This window comes from Ceratotherium simum, chromosome 18 (genome assembly GCF_057802395.1).
Source record: "Ceratotherium simum simum isolate JZ-2026a chromosome 18, ASM5780239v1, whole genome shotgun sequence".
Classification (NCBI taxonomy): Eukaryota; Metazoa; Chordata; class Mammalia; order Perissodactyla; family Rhinocerotidae; genus Ceratotherium; species Ceratotherium simum.
In genome coordinates, this window is record NC_141917.1 from 57,029,832 (window position 1) to 57,052,996 (window position 23,165).

The 23,165-nt window shown below is 59.5% G+C and overlaps 2 protein-coding genes and 1 non-coding gene across 5 annotated transcripts; all 3 read right to left on the reverse strand.

The window, feature by feature from the left end:
- Window positions 1-2,357: 2,357 nt before the first annotated feature.
- On the reverse strand, window positions 2,358-13,881 carry SLC5A5 (solute carrier family 5 member 5). Of its 3 annotated transcripts, XM_004422965.3 has the most exons (15): window positions 13,071-13,875; window positions 12,148-12,213; window positions 11,813-11,864; window positions 11,559-11,626; window positions 10,674-10,828; window positions 10,087-10,227; window positions 9,883-10,012; window positions 8,888-8,976; window positions 8,085-8,197; window positions 7,942-8,012; window positions 7,454-7,540; window positions 7,155-7,348; window positions 5,349-5,473; window positions 4,515-4,630; window positions 2,358-3,411 (listed from the first exon to the last, which is right to left on the reverse strand). In XM_004422965.3, the coding sequence occupies exons 1-15, from the start codon at window positions 13,425-13,427 to the stop codon at window positions 3,247-3,249; spliced, it is 1,929 nt and encodes a 642-aa protein (XP_004423022.1). In that variant the 5' UTR covers window positions 13,428-13,875; the 3' UTR covers window positions 2,358-3,246. The 3 variants fall into 3 exon arrangements, with proteins under 3 accessions (XP_004423022.1, XP_087299672.1, XP_087299673.1); XM_087443546.1 differs by having other exon boundaries at window positions 7,942-8,197; window positions 13,071-13,877; XM_087443547.1 differs by lacking the exon at window positions 10,087-10,227 and having other exon boundaries at window positions 7,942-8,197; window positions 13,071-13,881.
- Window positions 13,882-19,842: 5,961 nt separating this feature from the next.
- On the reverse strand, window positions 19,843-23,165 carry RPL18A (ribosomal protein L18a). Its single transcript, XM_004422966.3, has 5 exons — window positions 23,064-23,165; window positions 21,610-21,789; window positions 20,993-21,122; window positions 20,202-20,311; window positions 19,843-19,992 (listed from the first exon to the last, which is right to left on the reverse strand). The coding sequence occupies exons 1-5, from the start codon at window positions 23,079-23,081 to the stop codon at window positions 19,900-19,902; spliced, it is 531 nt and encodes a 176-aa protein (XP_004423023.1). The 5' UTR covers window positions 23,082-23,165; the 3' UTR covers window positions 19,843-19,899.
- LOC147914654 (small nucleolar RNA SNORA68) lies at window positions 20,440-20,572 on the reverse strand. The gene has a single exon (XR_015555160.1). It is a non-coding gene; the product is annotated as a small nucleolar RNA SNORA68 (small nucleolar RNA).

A 23,165-nucleotide genomic window follows, 5' to 3' on the forward strand; every position in this document is an offset into this window, starting at 1 on the left:
GCCATTCTGACGGGCGTGAGGTGGTATCTCATTGTTGTTTTGATTTGCATTTCCTTGATAATTAGTGATGTTGAGCATCTTTTCATGTGCCTGTTGGCCATCTGTATATCTTCTTTGGGAAAAATATCTGTTCAGATCTTTTTCCCATTTTTTAATTGGGTCCAAATGTAGTCTTAAGCAACTGAAGAAGCAAGACACAAGCTGCGAGAAAACACTGGCAATACGTATAGCCAACAAAAAACTCATATCCAGAATATAAAAAGAATTCTTACAATAATACGAGAATAAATAACCCAATTAAAAAATGGGCAAAAGGTTTGAACAGACACTTGATCTAAAATACATGGATGGGTTGGGCTGGCCCCGTGGCTTAGCGGTTAAGTGCGCACGCTCTGCTGCTGGCGGCACGGGTTCGGATCCCGGGCGCGCACCGACACACCGCTTCTCCGGCCATGCTGAGGCTGCGTCCCACATACAGCAACTAGAAGGATGTGCAACTATGACATACAACTGTCTACTGGGGCTTTGGGGGAAAAAAAAAACCTTTGTTATAAAATATATGGGTGGGCAACAAGCACATGAAAGGATGCTCAACATTACTGGTCATCAGAGACCACAGTGAGATACCACCACACACCCACTAGAATGGCCAAATTAAAAGGACAGATATACTAAGTGCTGGCGAGGATGTGGACCAGTTGGAACTTACACATTGTTGGTGACAATGTAAAATGAGACAACCACTTTGGAAAACAGTTTGGCAGTTTCTTAAATAATTAAACATACATCTACCGTAGATCTAGCCATTTCACTCCTAGGTATTTACCTGAGAGAAATGAAAGCACATGTCCACACAAAGATGTGTACATGAATGTTCATAGTGACTTTATTTGCAATAGCCAAAAAGATGGACACAACCCAAATGCCCATTAACCGGTGAACGGATGAACAAACTGTGGTCCATGCACACAGTGGAATCCTCTTCAGCAACAGAAAAGAACGGACAATTGATACATGCGACAATGTGGCTGGATCTTTACAACAGCAGCCAGGCCAGCTGTTCCACCCGGGGAGAGGCTTTGCCCCACCCTTTCCCACCCCCACGTTGGGCTCTGCTCTGAGCAATGACCATTGACCAGTGGAAAGTCTGTTTCCCATACTACTCAGTCATCGATTTAAAATTTGTCATGGTCCCTTTTAAGTTTAAATCTAAAGGTCTCCACAAAACAACTTGCACAGAGGACCAGGTCTCTGAGAGGTGGAGAGAGGCCAGATTGGGAGGGGTGTATTGGTTTCCTGAGGCTGCCATCGCTTAAAGCAATAGACATTTCTTCTCTCACAGTTCTGGAGGCCAGAAGTCTGAAATCAAGGGGTTGGCAGGGCCGTGCCACTTCTGACGGCTCTGAGGGAGAAGTCCTCCCAGGCCTCTCTCCCGACTCTGGCGGCTCCAATGATCCTCGGGGTCCCTTGTGGATGTATCACTCCAGTCTCCGCTTGTGTCCTCATGGCTTTCTCCCTGTGAGTCTGTGTCTCTTCTCCTCTTCTTCTTTTTTGCAGGGAAAGATTTGCCCTGAGCTAACATCTGTTGCCAATCTTCCTCTTTTTCTTCTTCCTCCCCAAAGCCCCAGTACATGGTTGTATATCCCAGTTGTAAGTCATTCTAGTTCTTCTATGTGAGCTGCCACCATGGCATGCTAACTGACAGACAGGTGGTGTGGTTCAGTGACCAGGAAATGAACCCGGGCCACCAAAGCAGTGAGTGTGCTGAACTTTAACCACTAGACCATCAGGGCTGGCTCTCTTCTCCTCTTCTTATAAGGACACGGTCATTGGATTCCAGGCCCACCCTAATGCAGTATGACCTTATCTTAATTTAAATAAGTGCGCCTGACAAGACCCTATTTTCAAATAAGTCACATTCTATGGTTCCAGGTGGACAGGAATTTTGGGGGGACCCTGTTGAACCCAGTACAGGGGCCGCGACTGTCAGGTGAGCAGAGGACACTCCCCTGGGGGCAATGGGAGCCACGGGAGGTGTGTGGGCAGAGGCAGGCACAACCAGTTCTCAGGGTCACAGAGACCCCAGGGGCTGGTGAGGGACAGCGTGAAGGCCTGCAGGGTCCAGGCGCAAAGGGCAGTGAGGAGAGGATGCTTCAGGGGCATCCGGAGGGGAGACGCTGTGTCCGGGAGGGCAGCACGATGCTCCCCAACGTGGCAGTGCTCGCCTCGCTCTCATGCTTTACACCCTCAGGTTTATTCACTCACAGACTTGGGGCGAGAGACACAGATTCGCACTCGGATCTGACCGAGGAGATCTGAGGCAACGGCCAGAATGATCTTTCAGAGAGCACAGAACATCAAGCCTCAGAATCCGTTTATTTCACATGCAGGGATAAAGTCTCCAGCCAAGGGTCAGCGGGTCCCAGGGACGCGAGCCCACTGGCCCATCTTACCCTGCATGCTAGTGACGTAAGGCAATGGAGCCTCAGCGTCACGCAGCACCCAGGCCGGTCCCTGCCCAGACCGGACAAGCCGTGTGACCTTGGGCAACCTCACTGACCCTCGGTTTCTTCCTCTGTGAAGTGGGTTCACAGTCCTTACTGGATGAGATGGGGAAAGTGTCCAGGCCCAGGAGGAAGACTGAAAGCATTAATCCCCCCCCCCCCACTCCCCTTCTGCTCCCAAGGTCTCAGGCCACGACGTGTGCCCACCACAAGGAGGAAAGCAGGAAGGGGGTTAGGAGGGAGAGCTAGTGTCCAACTTTCCACGGGTCTCTGGTTTGCTCTGTGACCTTGGCCAAGTCGCTGCTCCTCTCTTGGCCTTAGTTTCCCCGCCTGTGATATGGGGTGCAGGGGGTCACGCCTGAGGACCTCCAAAATGTTTGCTAAGGTTCCGACACCTCCCGGGGAAGAGCTGGGTCTTTCTCAGACCCTCACACTGTGCTTGGGGGTTTCTCATGTTGTCCAGAGGAGACTCCAATATCTTTCCATTGTAGGTAAAGAAAATCCGGCCTTGATTCGGGGGAGCGGGCAGGGGAGCAGCATCTAAGACTAGGCAGGCTGGAAGCTGAGGGCCGGATAAATGCCCTCCTGGAGGTGGGGTCTGCCTCTCCCCACGAGGCGGACATGCAGTCCCCAGCTCATGTGCACACGTCACAGTCCAGCCAATCGGAGCCGAGCCTGCTGGCCGTGGCCCGGGATTGGGCCGCCCTGAGGCTCCACCCCAGGCAGCCGGTCTCCCGCTGGCTCAGAGGTCTGTCTCTCGCAGGTCACAACCCCTGTCACGCCCACTGCCGGGGGTCCAGGAGCCAGCTCCATCCACCTCTTTCTGCCCTAGGAAGAGCAGATGGTCCTCGTCGGTGGGCAGGAAGTCTGGAGGCCTCTTGGCTCCAGGGGGCAGTTCCTCAGCACCCTGGGGGAAGGAGAGAAGAATGACCTCATTAGAGACCTCATTTCTGCCCTGTGTCAGTCCACCTCCCAGATGGGGACACTTGAGGGCCTGTGAGGATGGGACCTAGTCAAGATTGTACAATATCCCCTTGTCCAGTGCATCGGCTGGTCCTGTCCCTTCTGCCTCCAAAACCTTCATCCACTTCTCTCTGCCATGCCCATGTCAGCTTCAGTTCAGGCCATCGATGCTGACTGCCTCCCTCCTCTCTCTGATTCTCTGCCTGTTTCCCCCAGCAGCTTTAAAACACTTCAGCAAAACCCCTTCCCTCACCAGCCCTCCCCTTGTCAGGCCTGTTCTGGCCCCAGGGCCTTTGCACCTGCTGTGCCCTCCACAAGAATGTCCTTCTTCTATATCTCCATATGGCTGGTTCCTTCTCCTCATTCTGGGCTCTGTCAACGTCACCTCTTCCAAGAGGCCACCCACATCACAGGAACCAGTTTTATTGTTTTCCTAATACTCATCACCTGCTGAGGTCCTACTCATTTCTCAGGTTACCTTTCATCTGCTCCTGTGAGATGGTGGGCTCAGACCCCAGCCCAGAGCAGGGTGGGGTACACAGCAAGTGCTTAATAAATGAGGAAATGAAACAGGGAATCCAAAGCAGGGGCAGGCCTGGATCAGGTCCCCCAGGGACAATGTTTCCCAAACTCAGGGCATTCACATAGCAACCACACAGCTTTGGCCAAAGTCCATCTACCTCCTGTCGTGTTTCTTATGTAAGATCTTCTCTAAGTTGACTCACTTTTGAATTAAGTAATTTTATTTTCAGAAGAGACTTTATATCAGTAACCTAAAGGCAAACGAGTTTCACTCGCCATAGATTGGAAGTAATTGTAAAAACAGATACAATGAAAATGCACAGTATGAAATTCTGCTCACTCCTTGTTGAGGGAGATAATAAAACGTGTTGAAGATGCATCAGCCCCCACCTGAGCCTTTCCACTGGCGGTAATGAGGTTGAGAAAGATGGTGACTCACATGTCACACCATGCCCAGAGCACTGAAGTCACTTCACTGACCAACCCCGCCCTGCCCTGCTCTGGGAGCCCCGCCCTGAGACTGACCTTCACTAGGCTGTCATCCAGGGTGGCTACTTCTTCCTTGGGGGCCACTGACGCCGTCTGCCATGCGAGGTCCCACCACAGCAGCCCGGGAGCCAGGGCACTGCGCTTGCTGGGGCCTGAGGGGCAGAGAGAAACGGACCCATGGTGAGGCGTGGGGGAAGCGGAGACCCTGGGGAGGGGAAGCAGAGCTCTGACGGTTCCAATCCCCGACCCGATAGTGACCCCCGGGGGACCCTGCCAAGCCTTTGCCCTCTCCGGGCTTCATTTTGCTCGTCTACACAGTGGGGGGTTGTAATACAAGATCAGTGGGTGGCCAGAGGGTCCAGCGTGTGGTTCCGCTCACTGCCATGGGCCCAGCATCTAGAATAGAGCCTGGCACAGAGAAGGACTCAGTAAAGGCCTAGTGAGTGTGAAGTCTGAGACCCAGGAAGCAGCAACAGGTACTGTTATGGTGATTGTTTTCTCTTGGTCTCTTTCCACTGCTCTGTGGGGTTCAGAATTCCCGGAGGGGCAGGGAGTCACCGAGGCCCTCAGGAGAAGTGTTTCAGCACCAGGGACAGCGTCTCGCAGCACCACCCCACATCCTCCAGCCACGGCTCCATCTTGGGGGTGGAGGAGGGACTAGAGAGGCGGGCAGGGGGCTGCCTGAGTTTCTGCCTTTGCAAAATAGGACAAGCCATGCGAGGTGACGAAGCATAAAGGGTGTAGATGCGTCCACCATGCAGTGGCCTCTCAGCCGACGGGAGCCTTCCTCCTCTCCCTGCCCAGTGGTTCCTGGAGGCAGAGGGATGGACAGAGTGACCTCTGTCTGAAGGGGCCATACACCCTGCTTACCCGTCAGGCAGCTGACGAGGGCTCCACATAGCACGGTGCTCAGTGTGCCCAGGGCGCCATAATAAAGATAGGAAATGGCGTAGAAACTGTCAGCTAAGGCCGGTCGATCAGGGTCCATTCCGAGGCTGGCGGTGGGAGAGGTGAGCATGAGTCCAAAAGCCTGTCCCACTCCGTTCACTTCCCCCCACTCCCCGTCTCCACTGCCACAGCCTAGCCCAGTCCTCTGTGGGTGCTCACCCGGACGTGTGCAGTAACCAATTTCCTTTCCCTCCTGCTATCCCCTCCCCACCCCCAGCCACTCTCTACCCACAGCCAGGGGGAGCGTTACTAAAATGTAACTCAGATCACCTCCAGCCACTGCTCATCACCCGCTGTGGCTCCCTATTGCCCTCAGAATCAAACCAAATTAAACTCTTAGGAGAAAACACAGGTGTGAATCTTTATGACTTTGGATTTGGCAACAGTTTCTTAGATGTGACACCAAAAGCACAAGCAACCAAAGAAAACATAGATAAACTGGACTTCATCAAAATTAAAAATTTTTGTGTATCAAAGGACACTGTCAAAAGAATGAAAAGATAACCCAGAGAATGGGAGAAAATCTTTGCAAATCATTCATCTGATAAGGATCTAATATCCAGAATATATAAAGATATAAATAATACATAAATTACAAAAAGTACTTAAATAAATAAAAAGACAAACAGCTCAATTTAAAAATGGGCAAAAGATCTGAACAGACATTTCTCCAAAGAAGATATATAAATGGCCAATAAGTCCATGAAAAGATGGTCACCATCATTAGTCATCAGGGAAATGCAAATCAAAACCACAACCAGATACCACCTCACACCCACTAGGATGGCTCAAATGAAAAAAAAAAAGAAAATAACAAGTGCTGGCGGGGATGTGGAGGAATTGGAACCCTTATCCATTGCTGGAGGGAATGTAAAATGTGGAAAAACAGTGTGGTGAGTCCTCAGAAAGTTACACATAGAATTATATGACCCAGCAATTCTGCCTCTAAGGATAAACCCAAGAAAAATGAAAACATATGTCCATAGCAAAACTTGTACACACATGTTCACAGCAGCACTGTCAACAATCGACAAAAAGCGGAAACCACCCAAATGTCCACCAACTGAGGATGGATGAAGAAAATGTGGTCCATCTCACGATGGAATATTACTCAGCCATAAACAGGAATGAAGCTCTGACACGCTACAATGTGGATGAAGCTGGGAAACCTCATGCTGAGTGAGAAAAGCCAGACACAAAAGGCCACACAGTGTGTGATCCCATTTATATGAAACGTCCAGAACAGGCAAATCCATAGAGACAGAAAGTGGATTAGTGGGTGCCTGGGCAGGGGGAGGGGGTGGGGAGTGACTGCTAAAGGGTATGGGCCTTGTTTTTAAGGTGATGAAACGTTCTTGAGTTAGAAAGTGGTGACTGTTGTATAACCTTGTGAATATACTAAAAACCACTTTTAGGTGGTTAATTTTATGGTCTGTGAATTATATCTCACTTAAAAAAGAGAGAATCAGACCACATTCCTCTGGCTGGACCTCATGTCCTATCCTTTCTCCTCCCATTAAATCCATCCCAACCTCACCACAGTTGGAATAGGCACTAAAGTGAACCCGGCCTCAGGGCCTTTGCACTTTCCCTTCGCTCCGCCGGGAATGCCCTTTCCTCACCGCTTCCCAAGCCACTCTCTTCCTTCTCCTTCGGGATTCAGTTGGAGGGCCTCTTCCCTGATCACACCCTCTCAGGCCACGCCCGCCCTCAGAAGAGCCCGCTCACCTGGGGGCCCCGCCTGAGGCGTTGGCGGCGAGGAGCGGGCCCGGGAGGCCGGAGGCGTTGGCCGAGGGCTGGGCGCAGCCGGCGGCCGACGACGTCAGGACCCCCATGGACTGCGCGCTGGGCGGGTACAGAGCGGCTCCCACGGCCACCCACAGCGAGAGCGCCAGGCCGGCGGCCAGCCCGCAGAGGACGCCCTGGGGCGGAGCCGGCGTCAGGGGACGAGCGTCCAGCCGCGCGCGCCCCCCGCGCCGCGCGCCCCCCGCGCCGCGCGCCCCCCGCGCCGCGCGCCCCGCGCTCACCCGCGTGCTGCAGGCGGGGAGGAACATGCCCAGGATGAAGGTGCCCAGGAGGGGGCCGCTGATGACTCCCATGACGGTGAAGGAGCCCTGGGGTGGGGGGCGGTGAGGGCGGAGCCGTCCCGCCCTCCGGCCTCCTCTACCCGCTGGGAAGGCAGGACCTGAGGTCCCACTGTGGGCCTCGAGACGCCTCCGTGCCTCGGTTTCCCTAAAGGGGAGGGGACTCCCGATTCCCGCCTCTCCCTCTCCCCCTAAGTGGGAGGCCAAGATGCGGTTCTCTGTCCTCACAAATGCTGTCCCACCTCCAAGCCAGGGCGGGCCCTTCCTGCCCCCAGGCCCCCACCTGCCCGCCCTCCTCCAGCCAGGTGGCGGCGGGAAGGACCTGCCGCCCGGTGGCATCAGACACACGCAGCTCTGCCGTCGACAGGAGAGGCCCCTCTGCGGACGACGCCGGCCCCTCGGGGGACGGGCGGGGGCGGGGCGGGGCTCACCTGGAGGACGCCGCCCCCCAGCAGCGAGGACAGGGCCGCCACGGTGAGGCAGGCGGAGCCGTAGATGAGCGCTGTAGCGGATGGGGCGGCGCGGTCAACAGGGAGCGGCGCCCCTGGCCCCCACCCGGGTCCCCCCAACTCACAGAGCCCCTTGGAGATGACTACGAGTCTCCGGGGCGCCAGGCTCGGCAGCCGAGGTTTGATGAGGTCCTCCACAGTGACGGCAGCCATGGCGTTGATGCTGGTGGATGCGGTGCTGGGGGGCACGAGGCGGGGCGGGGGTCGTCAGGCCACACCAAGGGACTGGCCACACCCCCTCTGGGGCCCACCTGCTGGGGGAGGCCCGCAGCTGCCCATACTATCTGACCTGCCAGGACCCCACCCAGCCCAGGGGCAGAGGCGTGGGTGACTGAGTCCCGCAAGGGTGGAGATGTCCACCCCCCACCGCACAGCCCCCCATGAAGCAGGGCAAGAATGACACAAGTTTAAGTTACAGAGCAATAACAGGGCACAGAGAACCGCCACATGGGACCCTGGTCACAGCAGGGGCAGGGGTGTGGCAGGAGTCAGGGAGGACTTGACACCTCCGAGCGTGAGGCCTTGAGGGCTGGAGTGGGGGACCGCTGGGTATGGCTGTGCCCCAGAGTTAGAACAGCTGTACCTTCCACACAGTAGCTGGTCACTAAACATTTGTTTGGGGGAGGAAGGAACGGGGGGGTCGGGTGTGGCCCTCCCCGGGGATAAGAGGTGAAGACCCCTTGGCTGGGGTCCTTATGCCCAGGGTTTGCCTTCGGCTGGAGTTCACCTGAGCTGCCCGCTGGGGACCGAGCAGGGGCTGTAGATGAGGGACATGCCCAGAACATTCTCTCCTGCAGAGGGGTGGCTGGTGGGGACACAGAGGCCCTGAGGGGTTCAGCCGTGGCTGGGCGGGCGCGGGGCCACTCACCTGAGGGTGCCGCTATAGGCACAGGCCAGAAAGAGGCCTGGGACTCCGGGCAGGTCCTCAAAGATGTCCAGCACCAGCAGGGGCATGTACTGGGGAAGCAGGGCGGCCTTCAGGACAGCCGCCCCCGGGGAGGGGCTTCGGTCTGTCCTCACGGTGTGCGTCCCCGGAGCCCAGTGCAGCCTGGCTCACAGTGGGCACGGAGGGTGTGTTTGTTGATTGACTGTGTGCCCCTGAGGACTGTCACGGCGCCACCGTGTACAGAGCCCTGGGGTCCCCGTGAGGCAGAGTCCCATGTCATCCTGTCTTTACTGACGAGGACAGAAAAGCTGAGACATGCAGTCTGTCCTGAGGTTGCACAGTCAGGCAGCCCAGGACCCGACCCCAGGGGAGGACAGCGATGGGGTGGCCGCACAGCCTCTGCCAACTCTGAACCCCGTGGCTAGAGCTCCGCCACGCTGTGACCTGGGCATGGGTCCTGGCCCTGGCAACACCCCTGACTTGCCTGCGGACCTCAGGCAGTTGCTTCCCATGCCCTCCAGCCTCAGTTTCCTCATCTGTAAAGTGGGGGCCATGACAACGTTGGCCTCAGCGTATGCTGAAGGATTTGATGAGATACCTCTTGTGAAGGGGACCGCATGAGGCAGAGTAGGTGCTTGGGACGTGGGAGCTGGTCGTTCTTACTAATATCAACACTATCGTTTCATGCTGGACCATGGTCACATCTCCTCCTTATACCCCTCAGGGAGTCTTTGACTCTGGATCTGGATGTGCCCCTCCCCTGCTCACACCCCACGCGGCTCCCCATCACCTCCCGGCCTCATCTTGGCCACTCCTGTTGGATCCTCCTCTGAGTCAAGCTCTTTGCTGCCCCTGGGCCTTTGCACAGGCTGTTCCCCCTGCTAGGAACGCTCTTCCACCCTCACCCCCAGAATTCACCCATACAGAGATTCAGAGCGGGGTGGGATGGGAGTGGCCAGGAGCCGGGCCGGACTCACCTGGTCCGGGGCGGAGATCCGCCCTGTGAGCAGAGGGTCGCAGTCGAGGTAGAAGGTGAACATGACGATACCACAGCCAGCGGCGCTGGACACGATCAGGAACAGGCCCAGCTGGTTGATGAGCAGAGCCCTGGGGGAGGGGCAGCCTCAGGCTGGGGAGGGGCAGCACATCCCAGGGGCCCCCCGACCCTCCTAGACACTCACAGCTTGGCCTGCTTCTCTGTGCAGCAGGCCACATAGCGCTGCACCTGTGCCTGGTTCACACCATACATCGAGAGCCACACCAATGTGCCGCCCACCACAAAAGTCCAGAATGTGTAACGACTCCGAGGGTCCAGGTCAAAGCTAGATGAGGGCAGAGCATGTCAGGCATGTGGGGATGCCACACTGACTTCACCCTCCCCAGGACCCAGATGGCCATTCTGGACCTCATGGGCCTTAAGGGGACATTTGGGGTGGGTTTTGAAGTGTGAGTAGGAGTTTGCCAGATTGAAAATTCATTTATTTGTTTACTGAGTCTTCCATGTATGCATTCCAAAACCATTTTTTCTGTGACCAGCTGGAACCTCAGAGAGCCTTCAGTCCCCAGTCGGGGCTGGGGGATGGGGTGGTGCGGAGGTCTGGGCCCGATGGAGGAATGGGGGCTAGGGAAGTACAGAGAGGGGGAGCCAGGGTTCTCTCTGTGGGGAGTCTGGGGAGGGGAGCAGCAGGAGACATCAGCTGGCTTCTCCCAGGGCAGAGGGATGCCAGCCCTGTCATTTTGCAGTATCCTCCTCTACATTTCCACTCACTCCATCAGATTGATCCGGGAGTGGTTCTGGGCCAGCCTGAGCATGTGCCTAGGCCCGCCCACGAGCATGGTCCCCTGGGCCAGGACAACCCAGAAGCCAGCCAGCATCACCACGACCTGGAACACGTCAGTCCAGATGACAGCCTTCATGCCGCCCTGCAAGATGTGACAGAGAGAGGGAGGGGGTCACACGGGGACCTGGCTGGTCAGATGCCCCTGTCTGCCTGTTTCCTCCTCTGTAAAATGGGGTTAATAATGGTACTCCCTATGGGTGTTGTTGTGAGAAAAAGCCTTGGCACAGCACCTGGCACACACACATGTTCAGTGAGGGAGTGAGTGCTGGCTGCCACTACTGTTATTATTAGCTATTGTTTTTACCCTCCAGCCTCCATGGCAGCCCCTGGATTTTCCTTTGGAGAAGCCCCCCCCCCGTAGGCCATTCAGGTGAGGCCAGCTCCGCTCCCAGATCCAGGAATAGCCAGCCAGAACTTCCCAGCCCCCCAAACTTCTGTGAATGGCTCATCCTGCACACAAGACCAGAGCCAGTCAAACAGCCTTCCTGGGACATTAGCCAGCCTGAAATAGGAACTCACTTTCTGCTGGAAGGAAGCCCAAAGGGGTGGAAGCCTGGAGCTGATGGGGCCCCTAAAGATGGCAGAGGGACCCAGAGGATGCTGTTGTAGCCCCTGGATCCAGCCATGCCTGAAACTAGCTTAACCCTGGACTCTCAGCAGTAAACCTTTCACATCCCCTTCCATCATAAAGATGAGGACACAGGCCAGCTGGGACACAGGCTTCCTGGGGAGGAAGGGAAGGTGGACAGAGCAGTGCAGGGTCTCCCCCTCTCGGTGAGCATGGAGCCCCCACGTCGGGTGGGGGGACTCACCACAGTCGTGTAGAAGGTGCAGATGGCTCCGGTGGAAAGGAGCGACGCCCAGATGTCCAGCCCGGTCACTGGGCAAGGAGACCCCCTATTAGGCTACTGGGCGGGTGTAAGCTTGGCCCCCAGTGTCCTGGGCCCTCCTCGCTCCAGGAGGGTTCTTCCTTCCCAACTCTCCGTGGGTGGCTCCTCCCCACTCCTCGGTCCGGTCTCTAGCCTTTGCCCCTCCCGGTCACCTCCCCGGGTCTCCCAGAGTCAACCTTGGTTCAGGATGAGCGCGGGGGCGTAGATCACGATGCCGGTGTACAGCATCTGCAGGTAGACGGCGGGGCAGTGAGGCAGGGCGGGGGAGGGTAGTGGCGGTGGTGGTGTCGGCGAGGAGGGGCTCGGGAGATGGGGCTGGAGGGTGGTTGGGGTAGAGGAGGGAGAGGATGGGCGGGGCCAGGCTGCGTGGGGGCGGGGCCAGGTCGGGCGAATAGGAGAGGCCTGGGGGGCAAACCCATAGCCAGGGCCGCAGGGGGCGTGGTCAGCGGCGTGGGCGGGGCCCATGGGGCGGGGCCGTCGAAGGCGGGACCCTGCTGGCTAGGGCACTCACTGTGGCCACCAGGTACTGCAGGGTCCCGCAGAGCCGCACGGCGCGGCTGAAGCGCAGCTCCAGGTACTGCAAAGAGGAGCCGAGGGCTCGTGGTCACCGGGACAGGTCCTACCCAGGGGCTCGAGACCTCTGGGGTCCTTCACCCGCCCTCTTCCCTTCTGCCCTCCCTCCAGCGGCCACCTGCGCTCTCCGCATTCTTGCCCGTGGGGGCCCGGCCGAGCCCACACTCCGACCTGTCCGCACACACCCATGCACACGCGCCATCCCCGCGCCTGTGCACACGGCGTGTGCCCGGGAGGACCGATCCATCGAGTGTGCACATGTCGCCCCCTCCCCGCACTCGGGGGCTGATCGGCCCCCGTGGCGGCTGGCGGTCTAAGTACTCGGACTGTCCACGTGCGCACGATGCAGACAGTGCCTGTGGCCAGCTGTTACTGGGCGCCTACTGTATCACAACACACAATACACTGGTCACAATTTTAATCCCTTTACTCACTGCCCTGGAGGGAGGTCTGTAATTAGCCGGGTCTGACATTTGGGAAACCCGAGCAGAGAGGCACGCCCCTTGCCGGAAGTAGGAGGAATCGGGGAAGCGGGTTTCGAGCCCCGAGCCGGCCGTCCGCGGAGCACTGGCGCGTGCGCACGCCCAGGCACGTGGGGGGCAGGCGTGTGCCCGTCCGCCCGTGAGGGCCCCGCCCCCCGGGGCTTCCACTGAAGACAGCCAGGACGCCGGCTCCTCTTCCTCCTTCCTGCCCCTCGCCCCACCGCCCGCGGCTTCTTCCCGGAACCCGCCCCACCTGCCCGCCTGCGGCCCCGAGGAGAGCACCGAGGAGCCCGCCTGCGGCCGCTGCACAGCGCGGCCGGCCCCGGGCGACCCCGCGGCTACCCTGCGTTCGCAGTCGGGCAGGGCCTCTGCCCGGTACCTGGTAGGTGCTGGTGAGGCCCAGGCGGTAGAAGACGGGCAGGAAGAAGGCGGCGGTGAGCAGGGAGTTGAGCAGCTGGCCCAGGCACATCCAGAGGAACTTGAGGCCGTAGCGGTAGGCCTCGGCCGGCACGCCCAGCACCTGCACGGCCGACATGAAGCTGGCGGACAGCGAGAGGCCGACGGGCAGCGCCGCCAGGCGCCGGCCCCCCGTGAAGAAGTCCTCGGCGCTGCGCTGCCCGCCCCGCGCCAGCCCCACCCACAGCCCGATGCCCGTGGACACCAGCAGCATGAGGGCGAAGACCCCGTAGTCCCAGGCTCCGAACGTGGCCCGCGCCCCTGCCTCGGTGGCGCCCATGGGGGTGGGTGCGGGCGCCAAGCGCGTCCCCGGCCCTTCCAGCCGCCCCGCGTGCCCGGCTGAGGGAGGCTGGCAGCAGCCCAGGAGGCACAGCTGCGGGGAGGTGGGAGGATGCTGGGCCCCCGCAGCGAGGCCCACGCTGTCCGCTTCGGTCCCCTGCGGGAGGCAGCGAGAGGGCTCGGGCCGGGGCTCCCGCGCGAGGGATCTGCGGGTCCTTGCAGCAGTCGTCCGCCCACTGTCCCTCCTCTTCGTCTACGCGTCTGCCTCTCCGGCTGTCTGTCTCCCACTCGGTCCGGCGGCCCCGTGCGCCCTGTGTCCCCCGCCCAGCAGGCCGTCTGTCCGTCCCCCGCGAGCTGTGCTCAGCGCCGACAGCTGGAGATCTCGGTGGGGCTCAGTGGGGCCGTTCGCGGCGGCGGGCTGCGGATTTATTGCGCTCCCGGGTCAGCGAAGCCCCGCCTCCGGACTTGGGGCGGGCGGGACCCGCACCCTTTCTGCCCGGGACTGGGTCAGGCAGGCCGGGACAGGCCACGTGGGTGGCTGCTGGGGTGGGGGCGGGGAGGCTCCAAATGCCCCCTTGCTTCCTGGGACACTTTCCCCTGACCACGGGCCGTTAGTGTCTCCCATTGACAGGTGGAGAAACTGAGGTTCAGAGATGGCATGTCACTCACCCGAGGCCACACAGCTGGGAGCAGTGACTTAAGCATTCAAATCCTGCTTTTGTACCTTGAGCTACAGAGAGCTCCCTCTCCCACAGGACTGGGGGCACTTTCAGGGGTTCGTGGTCCCATAAGGAAAACGAGCTCTGCGTGAACCCCTCCCCCGACTGGCACCGGGACCCACCTTTTCTCTAGAGCCTGTCGTGAGGGCATCGCCGCCCTCAGGCCAAGCTGAGTGGGAACCATCGGGGTTAAGCCCTGAGTGTGAACATACTTGAGGAGGTCTTTGCTTCTCTCTGGGCCTCAGTTTTCCCATCTGTACATAGGGACAAAACAGCCACTGCCTCAGGGGATACACTGAGCCTGCATAACAGAAGCCCGGCACAGAGTTGGCACCGCGTTCATTTGTCGGTTCCTTCCTCAAACACGCGCTGAGTTCCAGCCCTGTGCCAGCAATCCGTGTATAATGGTGGTCAGGGAGGGGCTGTCAGTGGCCACACACCCGAATAAATGGAGACCCGTGACCACCTGGGGGTGGTGTCTGCATGTCCCTATCGCACAAATGAGGAGACTGAGGGCCAGGGAGGGGAAGTCCTTTGCCTGAGGTCATGCCATCAAGTGACCCAGACACTGTCATCTTGGGGCTCTCCCTTAGTGAACCCAGAGGGACCACGGCCTCTAGAAGCTCTGACTTCTGGGTTGGAGTCCTGGCTCAGCCTTCAAAAGCCAGGCTCCTTCCTCCACAAGGGGGGAGATCTAAGAATCCGCCAGGTTACATGGGAGGAGACTGGAGTCCTCCCCAGACTCTGCCACCCCCTGGCGGCGTCCTCTGGCCTACACGAGCCTCTCCAGCCGGGCCCAGCGTCCCCCATGTATCCGCAGGTGTCCCCCGGGACTGTCTTCTCTCTCCCTCTCCCCGCGTTGTGTGGGGCGGGCCTGCCCCTCCCCTGGGGCTGCAACACCGCGGCTGCCACACGGGCATCTGCTGCCTGCTGGCACGCACCCTCCGCCCGCCCCAGAGGGTGGGGAGGACACCGGCCGCTCTGCGTACCCCTGGAAAACCTGGTGGGAAAGGGGAAATCCCGGCCAGGATCCCTTCCCGCAAAGCCGTGCAAATATATGCAAATTGTGCAAACCCACAAGCCAGCCCTGTCTCACCGGGGCAGGTTCTGGGAGGCGGTACCGTCCCCTGCCAGCTCCCCTTTCCCCACCATGGGGGAGGGGGGTCCAGGCTGCAGACTGACGCCTGGGCTGAGGCCGGTTCATCTAGTGCCTACTGCGTGCAGGGCCCTGGGCCACGTGCTGGGGATACAGCAGAGTCCAGGTGGACCCACCTCTCGCACAGGCTCACGGGGGCTCACCGCACTGACCAAGCCAGCAGATGAATGAAGCCAATGGATGACAAGAGTGAAGCAAGGTCAGAGATGGAGACAGCCTGGGGACCGCCTTTATGGGGGACCTCTGAAAGGGGACCTCTGAGGAGGTGAGTGGAGACCTGCAGGCAGAGAATGAGCTGGGCCTGGAGAGAGCTGGGGAAGGGTGCTTCAGGCAGGGGAACCACTAGCGCAAAGGCCCTGGGGTGGGAAGGAGCAGAAGGGCGAAAGGGTAAGTGAGGACAGGAAGGGCTGCAAGGGCCCTTGAGCCTTGGGGAGGGGTGTGGATTTTATTCTGAGGGTGCTGCGGGGCCACTGGAGAGTTTGGACCAAATGAGGGACCTAATGAGATTTCTAGGTTCTGAAAAGCCTGCCATGCCCAAGGGGGGGCTGTGGGGTGGGGAGAAACGGGTGGATTTGGAACATGTTCTGGAAAACCAGAACACAAGAGGAGACCCAGAACTAGGAGCCCTGCAGGGGCTGAGGAGGAGGAAGCGTGGAGGGGGCAGGGGGCAGGGTGGGGGAGAAGCAGTCACACCTTCCCTGACTGTACAATGCCCAGCCCAGAACGGGAAGGGGGCAGGCAGGACCCCAGGATATGAGTTGGAAAGACCCCCATCTATCCTCATCGATGGGGGAGAGGAGCAGAGCCACCCCTGAAGGCCTAGCAGCAGTCTGAGCAGAAGGGGCAGGAATGTCCAGGGCTGCGTGGGTATCTGCTGCTCTGACCCCTGCCCGCGGGCTGGGCACCCCAGTGCCCCTGGGTCTCCCTGGAGACAAGGCAAGGGCAGGGGTGAGAGGCTGTGAGGTCCTGTGGCCCCAGCACGACCTGCTGGGTGTCTGGCCTTGAACTTCTACCCCGCATTCAAGAGACACCCACCTCGACCACTCCAGGTGCAGTTGATGCTGCGACTGGGGCGCTCGGTCTGTTCCAGGAGCCAGATCTGGTCTCCGCACCCGCCCTCGCCCCCACGGTCCTGACTCAGGCGCAGTGCGGGCAGCAGCGGCTCCCCGCCCCGCCACGGCACGACACCTGGCACCTGGGCAAGCCCAGGGACGGGACCTGGGAGTGCCCCGCACCCGAGGAGGTGGGAGAGGTCTGCCAGGGACACGCGACTTCCCCATTCCTGCCCTCATCACCCTCGGGCTGGCTGGGTGAGCCGGCGCAGGACCTGTCCCTCTCCCGGAGAGGAGTCAGCGGTCTACACAGCCGGCCGCCTCACAGCCCCACTTGAAGCGCCCGTTTCGTCCTGGCTCTGGGCCTTTGCCAGCGTGGGTCCTGGCGCCTCAGCTTCCTCTGGAGCGGGAGGACTCAGCTCAGTGGTCCTCACCCCAGCCCCCATCCTGACGCCCCTCTGCGCAGGGTCTGTGGGGAACTGCCAGGTGGGTGGTTACACAGTAGAGGGGCTGCGGGGAAACCCAAGAGGGTGAGGAGCCAGCAGGACAGTGGACGAACAGTTGGTTAGGGAGCTGGGGGCTCACTCTTCCTTGGTTCAAGGCCCCCTAAATAATAAGACTGACCCCACCCCTCAGCTGGTTGGGGCAGAGCCCCCCCAACTGGTCCCCAGGCTGTAATGAAGACCTGGTGGAGCCTGAGGTGGGGACGGGAGTCCATGCTGGGCCTTTGTGGGGCCCTGGCCTCCCACGTTCCTGGTGAAGCAACCTCCCACGTGAGCCGCCTGGACTCTCAACCGCTCCCGCATCTGAAGCCCCCCACCCCCACTTCACACAGGAAGAGACTAAGGCTCTAAGTGGCCCTGACTTGCCCCAGGCACAGCCATCAGGGCCCACCTCCAGGCCGTCAGGAGTTCCAGATCACAGCCTAAGCAGGCCTAGGGTCTCCTTCACCCTCAAGTTCTACAGATACAGGTCAGGTACCCGAGCTCCTTCCACCTCGTTGCTCAGTGTGTGGCTTCTCCATGGCCAAAGCTGGCTGCCTGAGCACTGGCCATTATGCCTATGTTCCAGCCGGATGGGCATCTGCTGGAAATGGCACACGTGACTATCACATGGCCGCCCCTAACCAAAAGGGCGACTGGGAAACTTTCTTTTTTGGGTGGCATCTAGATATGGAGATCCTTTTACTGAGGAGGGAAAGAGAGTATTTGAGGGCAATTAGGAGTTTCTGCCAAAAATCACAGAAGATTAATGAAACTGAGTAGGCAAAAATTTTAGCATGGCCCCCCTCAAATATACCTTAAACATCAAAAAGGGCCCTGGAAAAAAAGAACTTGCAACATATGAGGGGATTTTCAGGCTTTAGCCCAACTAAAGAGCTTTTACAAAACAAAAATGACCAGCAACCAGTGAGAAATGAGCCAAGTTCTTACACGATTTTTTTTTTCCCCCCAAAGCCCCAGTAGATAGTTATATGTCATAGTTGCACATCCTTCTAGTTGCTGTATGTGGGACGCGGCCTCAGCATGGCCGGAGAAGCGGTGTGTTGGTGCGCGCCTGGATCTGAACCCGGGCCGCCAATAGCGGAGCGCCTGCACTTAACCGCTAAGCCCCGGGCCAGCCCTTCTTGTTTTTGCCGAGCAAGATTCGCCGTGAGCTAACATCTGCTGCCAATCTTACTCATTCTGTCTGGGGGCCACCACCACAGCATGGCCACTGACAGACGAGTGGTGTAGGTCTGTGACCGGGAACTGAACCTGGGCCACCAAAGTGGAGCGTGCCGAACCTAACCACCGGGCCACAGGGCGGGCCCACAAATGATTTTTAAACCAGGGAAGTGCCTCCATCAGAAAGAAAAGCAAATTAAAATACTAACGTGGGATTTTTGTCAGGTGTCAGTGTTTGCTAACCCAGTGTCATCACGGCTGGAGGAAAACAAGCCCCTGATTCAAGGCTGCTGGGAGAGTCAAGTCGTTCCATGTCCAGAGGGCATCCGGGGAACATCAAAATCACAGCCTTGGTCCAGGAGTCTGCATCATCAACCCGCCGCAGCAGACTCTGAGAGGGATCTGCACTGGCCATCACCACCCTTTTCTGGGCTCCAGACTCCCTGAACCTCTCCTGGGGACAGTGAGGGTCGCGTGTAGTCCAGCCCTCTCAGACTCAGTCTGCTGGGGGACAGAAAACCAATCAAGTCACGTGAATAGAGTTATGCTTTACAAACTTGAGTGAAGCCAACCCAGTGACCTGTGGAGAGCAGTCCAGGAAGCCCGCTCAGCAGGTGCAAAGGCCCGGGGGTGGGAAGGGGCGGCTGTTGAACAGCAGGCACAGCAGCCAGCAAGGCCCAGGCAGCCAGCCTGTCCTCAGGCCTGTCCTTCCTGAGACAAACACTGGCCCTACCTGAGCCCTGCCCCAGGCATCTGGCACCTCTCCAAGCACAGATGGGGTCTGAAGTGACTTGGTTTTCTGGAAACCACTCAGGCTGATCATGCTGACTCAGCTCCCACAGGTGGGAGAAGGGAGGCTGTGCCTTTGCCTGGGATACTCCAGACCTGGCTGTGTCCCCAACCGACCCCCAGCCCACAGTGCCTTTTTGTGCCTCAGCTTCTTCCCAAGCCCAAGCTGGCTCTCTGGAACACAAGGCAGGTCCTGAGTGACCGGTGCTCCCAGCACCTTCATGCTGGGGACTCTTCAAGTAGTCAACTGAGTCAGCGTGGTTGAAGCCCTGACCTTCTCACAAGGACACCCAGGCTCAGAGGGTCAGGGCTGCCCAGGGCGACATGCCAAGGACAAGCACTGCCAAGGTCTCAGCTCCCAGCTGGGCCTCGGCCGGTCACCCCCTGGGATGGGATTAGCTTCATGCCTGGAATTCCCCAGGGCTTAAGTGGTTCCCTGGAGGAGGCCACCCCCTAGAGCTCTGGATCTCTCCGGCAGGATTAGGGCCATGCCATTCAAGGGGCCTCCTTCCAGCCCAGCAGGCCCGGGCCCTCCTGGGTGCCTGTGTCTGCTCTGAGGATCTAGGAACCAAGAATGTGGGTTCTAGGGGGGAGCCCCAGGTGGAATGACCCAACCCCATCACCCTGATGCCCCAGGGTCTGCCTGCCTCATCGCCCCACCAGCAGCAATGCACCAAGCTGAGGCCTGGGTCTAACAAGGCAAGCAGGACAGATCTGGGGGCCAAACCTGTGGCCTGCAGCACACCCCAAAGCTCACAGCAGTGGGCTGCCTGACGGCTCTGAAAACTGAGCCTTCTGGCTCCAAGCCCTGCCCGTGATAGCCTCACCGCACGGAGCCCCAGGAGCTGAGCGGGCTGGAGAGCGCTCAGGGCTGGGGCCCTCGCCACTGCCGGGGGGGGCCCACCGTGGAGATAGAGAGGAGTCCAGGTCCCAGCCCAGGAGAGGACCCCTCCCCGAGCCAAGAACTCACAGCTCAGCTGTGCCCTGTGGAGTTCTGTAGGACATGTAAAAAAAACAGGTGTGTCTGAACACCCCGGTTTTCCCAAGAAGTTTATTTGGGCAGACCTGGGGGTCGGGGAGGGCCGCCCCCCTAGAAGAAGGTGTTGGGCCTCTTGGTTGTGAAGCGTGGCTTGTGCTGGCGACGCAGGACCCGGTGGGGCAGCGGGAACTTGATCCTGGAGTCCTATAAGAGGGAGCAGAGTGCGGGGAGGGAAGCCTCTCACCTTGTCCTCCGGGGCTCACCGAGGCGCGGCCCCCCTCTCCCCGCCCAGGCTCCTGCGTCAGACCTGCTGCCTCTGTGTCTCCCAAGGCTTGGGGGGCAGCCAGGCCAGCTTAGCGTTCCGGGGGAGCCCCCTCAGCCCAGCCCCCCAGCACGGCCCCCAGGGCACTCACGTGGAACTGCTTGACTGCCGGTCGGCGGCACTTGCTGGCCGCAATCTCCTCCACCTTCATGATCTGGATCGAGTGGGCCCGGGCGCGGTGCCGGGCGCCCATGTCTCGGTCTGCAGGCAGCAGGAGGGGGTGGTGTGACCGTGTACTCTGGGGTCTGGGCATTCCCCAAAACTCCCATCACATGCCCGCCGAGGGGCCCCAACTTGGGGACTGGATGGCCACAGCCTCTGGCCACCAGGGGTGTAGAACCTTCAAATTCACTTTGAGGGGCACGGCCACAGCCCCCCAAAGGCGACGAGATCCGCTTGCTGTTAGCACCTCTGTTTAAACCGCTGCTACAAGCAACAGCAGTTCTTGGGTTTAGGTGCTTGGGTTTCGGCTCGGGCAGGCGCCCCACTCTGGGAGCACCTGGGGCTATCAGCACCAGACAGCGGCCGGACGAGGGTCTGGGTGGGTGCTGTACTACCTGCAGGGCCGACCCGGAAAGGGAGGTTCCAGAATCAGGTGTGGTGGGTGAGTGAGCCTGCTCGGGAAGGACTCGAGAACCCCACCCTCCAATCCCCAAGGTCCACCTGCTGCTGCCAGGTTCCAGAAAAAGGCGTTGAGTGCCTGCAGCCTCCTCTCTGCTGCCCCTGCCCTCTAAGCAAACACCTCTCCTGAGCCCCATGTCACCACCCCCGGAAGCCTCCTGCATTTGTCCCGCCTCAGTCTGTGGCGTGTGTGTCACACCAGGCCGAAGACGCCTGCGACGCAAGTCTACTCAAGGGAGTGGGCCAGGGGCAGTGGCTTACAGCACTGGGTGACAGCGCCCGCGGTGGTCAGGTCCCGGTATTCCCGGTACATGTTGTGAGTGCCGCTGCGGGAGTCGTAGCGCAGCCAGATGCCGAAGTTCTTCACCCGCAGCGGGGATTTCTCAAACACCTGCCAGAGAAAGGGGAGCGGCTGCGGTGAGAGCAGCAAACGGACTTCCACTTCCCCTACCCGCCAGGGGTAGGGGCTCCGAGGCCAGGCCAGCCCAGCCCCAGGCCTCTCTCGTGCCGGGTTCCCAGTCTCCGAACCTCAGGCATCCGGAAGAACCTGCTGTCTGAGAGAAATCCACAGTGACAGCAAAGGACGCAGACAGCCCAGGCCCCAACCCAGCTCCAGACCCTCCCAGAACGACTCCTGGTGCAGAGCCCAGGGCCCATCAAAGCAGATGTGGCCAGGTGACAGCATCCCTCCCCACTTTACTGGGGAAGCCCAGGAGGGGTGCCGGCCTCAGCCAAGGTGTCCCGGTACACCAGTCACGGCTGCCCGGGGCCTAAACAGCACCAGGAACCGTTAAGTCTGGAACTCCATGGGGTGAGGGATGCCCCACGGGAAGGTGTAAATCCACTCCGAACCCCACCTCATCTCAGACATCCTGTACCTGCCCGCAGTAGACAATCTCCCCCGAAGACTTCTTCATCTTCTTCAGCTGAGACACAAAATACCAGAAGCGAGACTTGGCGACGACATGGTTAGGTGCGAAGATGCGCATGCGGTAGAGTGGCGGCGTGCGGCACTTGGGGGTGGGCAGGCAGCGCCCCACCACCTTGTACTCTCGCAGCTGAAACAGAAACAGAGGTGAGGTGGGGCCAGCACCCCGGGGCTGGTGACAAGTGCATCAGGGCGTTGAGAAGGGAGGGTCCCATCTCAGGAACTCCGTGTGGAATCTGGGTGACTGTGGGTCATGCCCCTGCCTGGGCCTTCTCCATGAAAGGGAGTGAGGGCAGGAAGGACTAACAGAAATGCCCGGGCACCCTTTGCCCAGCTCAGGAAAGCTGGGCGGGGCTGTCAACCCCACCGTCCTTCCCTTTCTCTTTTTACTCGTGAGAAAAGCTGCCGCCTAGACCTGCAGCCTCAAGCCCTGAAGAGTCAGGCAGCCTCCCTCCTCCACGACATCTCTGCCGCTCACGACGTTTTGCCAACTCCCTCTTTCACTCTAGGGTCTCGAGACAGTGACCAGCCCAAGATCTCACAGCCCACCCCAGGCAAAACCAGGACAAGAATCCAGTTCCCTCCCCAGCCCTGGTCTCCCTGGACTGCTGCCATGCGACTTGAGCTGCCTCAGTGTTCCCAGGGGCAGTCCAAGGGGTCTGCACTCCCAAGCGCAAGCTCCCGTTTACACAGACGCAAAGGTGAGCACGTCTGCCCGGTCCAAGCCCTGAGATAGTAGCAAGGAGTCACTTCCGTCGACGACTCGCCACCCTCCAACTAACTTCTATAGAAAACAGCCTCCAATACCGCAAACTTGTGTCCTGCCTCCACCTCTCCACCTGACTCATCGGCCTCTTTCCCACGTGGAAAGAGGCTGGCGAGCTGCAGAGGACCCACTCTCCCTGCTTCTCTCCAGGGCCTGCTCTCCCATCTGTGCGCCATAACGCCCTCTGGTTTTGCCCAGCGCTTGCCAAAAATAAGACTCGCATTCCCCGTGTCGGCTCGGGTTTATACTTTTTCTACTTCTCACAACCATATGGAGAGAAAAGGAATACTACTGCCGCCCCCACCCCGCTCCGCTTTGCAAACGGGGAAACAGGCTCGGATGCTCGACAAGGTCTCGTGGCGCGAGCCTCCACGCCGCGCAATGCGTCCCTCGCCCTGGAAAGGAGGCCCGGCCTCCTCGGCCCCCGCGATCCCCGCGGCGGCAGGGCCACGCGCCCGCCTTCCCACGCGGCGCCCGCAGTGGCCGCCATGTTGGCTACACCTGGGGCGGCGGCGCGCGGCCGCGCGGGACCCAGCTGGAAGCGCAACCCTCCGACGCGGCCCGCGCCAACCTCCCGGGGCCTCCCATTGGGTCTGCACCGCGTCTCCCGGTCCCCGGCCCCGCCGCGCCGGCCATACCGTGCCGGACGCCTTCATGTCGCTCTCTCCACACTCGCCGCCACCCACAAAAGGAAGTGGCCGCCCTCGCGCAGCCGCTCAGCAAGACTTCTCTGCCGGAAG

Bases quoted from the DNA above. Each gene is read 5' to 3' on its own strand.
- SLC5A5 (XM_087443546.1), bottom strand. From the start codon at position 13,427: ATGGGCGCCACCGAGGCAGGGGCGCGGGCCACGTTCGGAGCCTGGGAC. The intron at 8,977-9,882 runs GTGAGTCCGGCC...CTGCTTCCCCAG, and splicing joins GGATCTCCGCCCCGGACCAG to TACATGCCCCTGCTGGTGCT. The intron at 4,631-5,348 runs GTAAGCAGGGTG...TCTGCCCCTCAG, and splicing joins CCTCGTCAGCTGCCTGACGG to GCCCCAGCAAGCGCAGTGCC.
- RPL18A (XM_004422966.3), bottom strand. The intron at 20,312-20,992 runs GTAAGCCACTGC...TGCTGCCTGCAG, and splicing joins GGGCGCTGTCACCCAGTGCT to ACCGAGACATGGGCGCCCGG. The intron at 19,993-20,201 runs GTGAGTGCCCTG...TCCCTCTTATAG, and splicing joins CGGCAGTCAAGCAGTTCCAC to GACTCCAGGATCAAGTTCCC.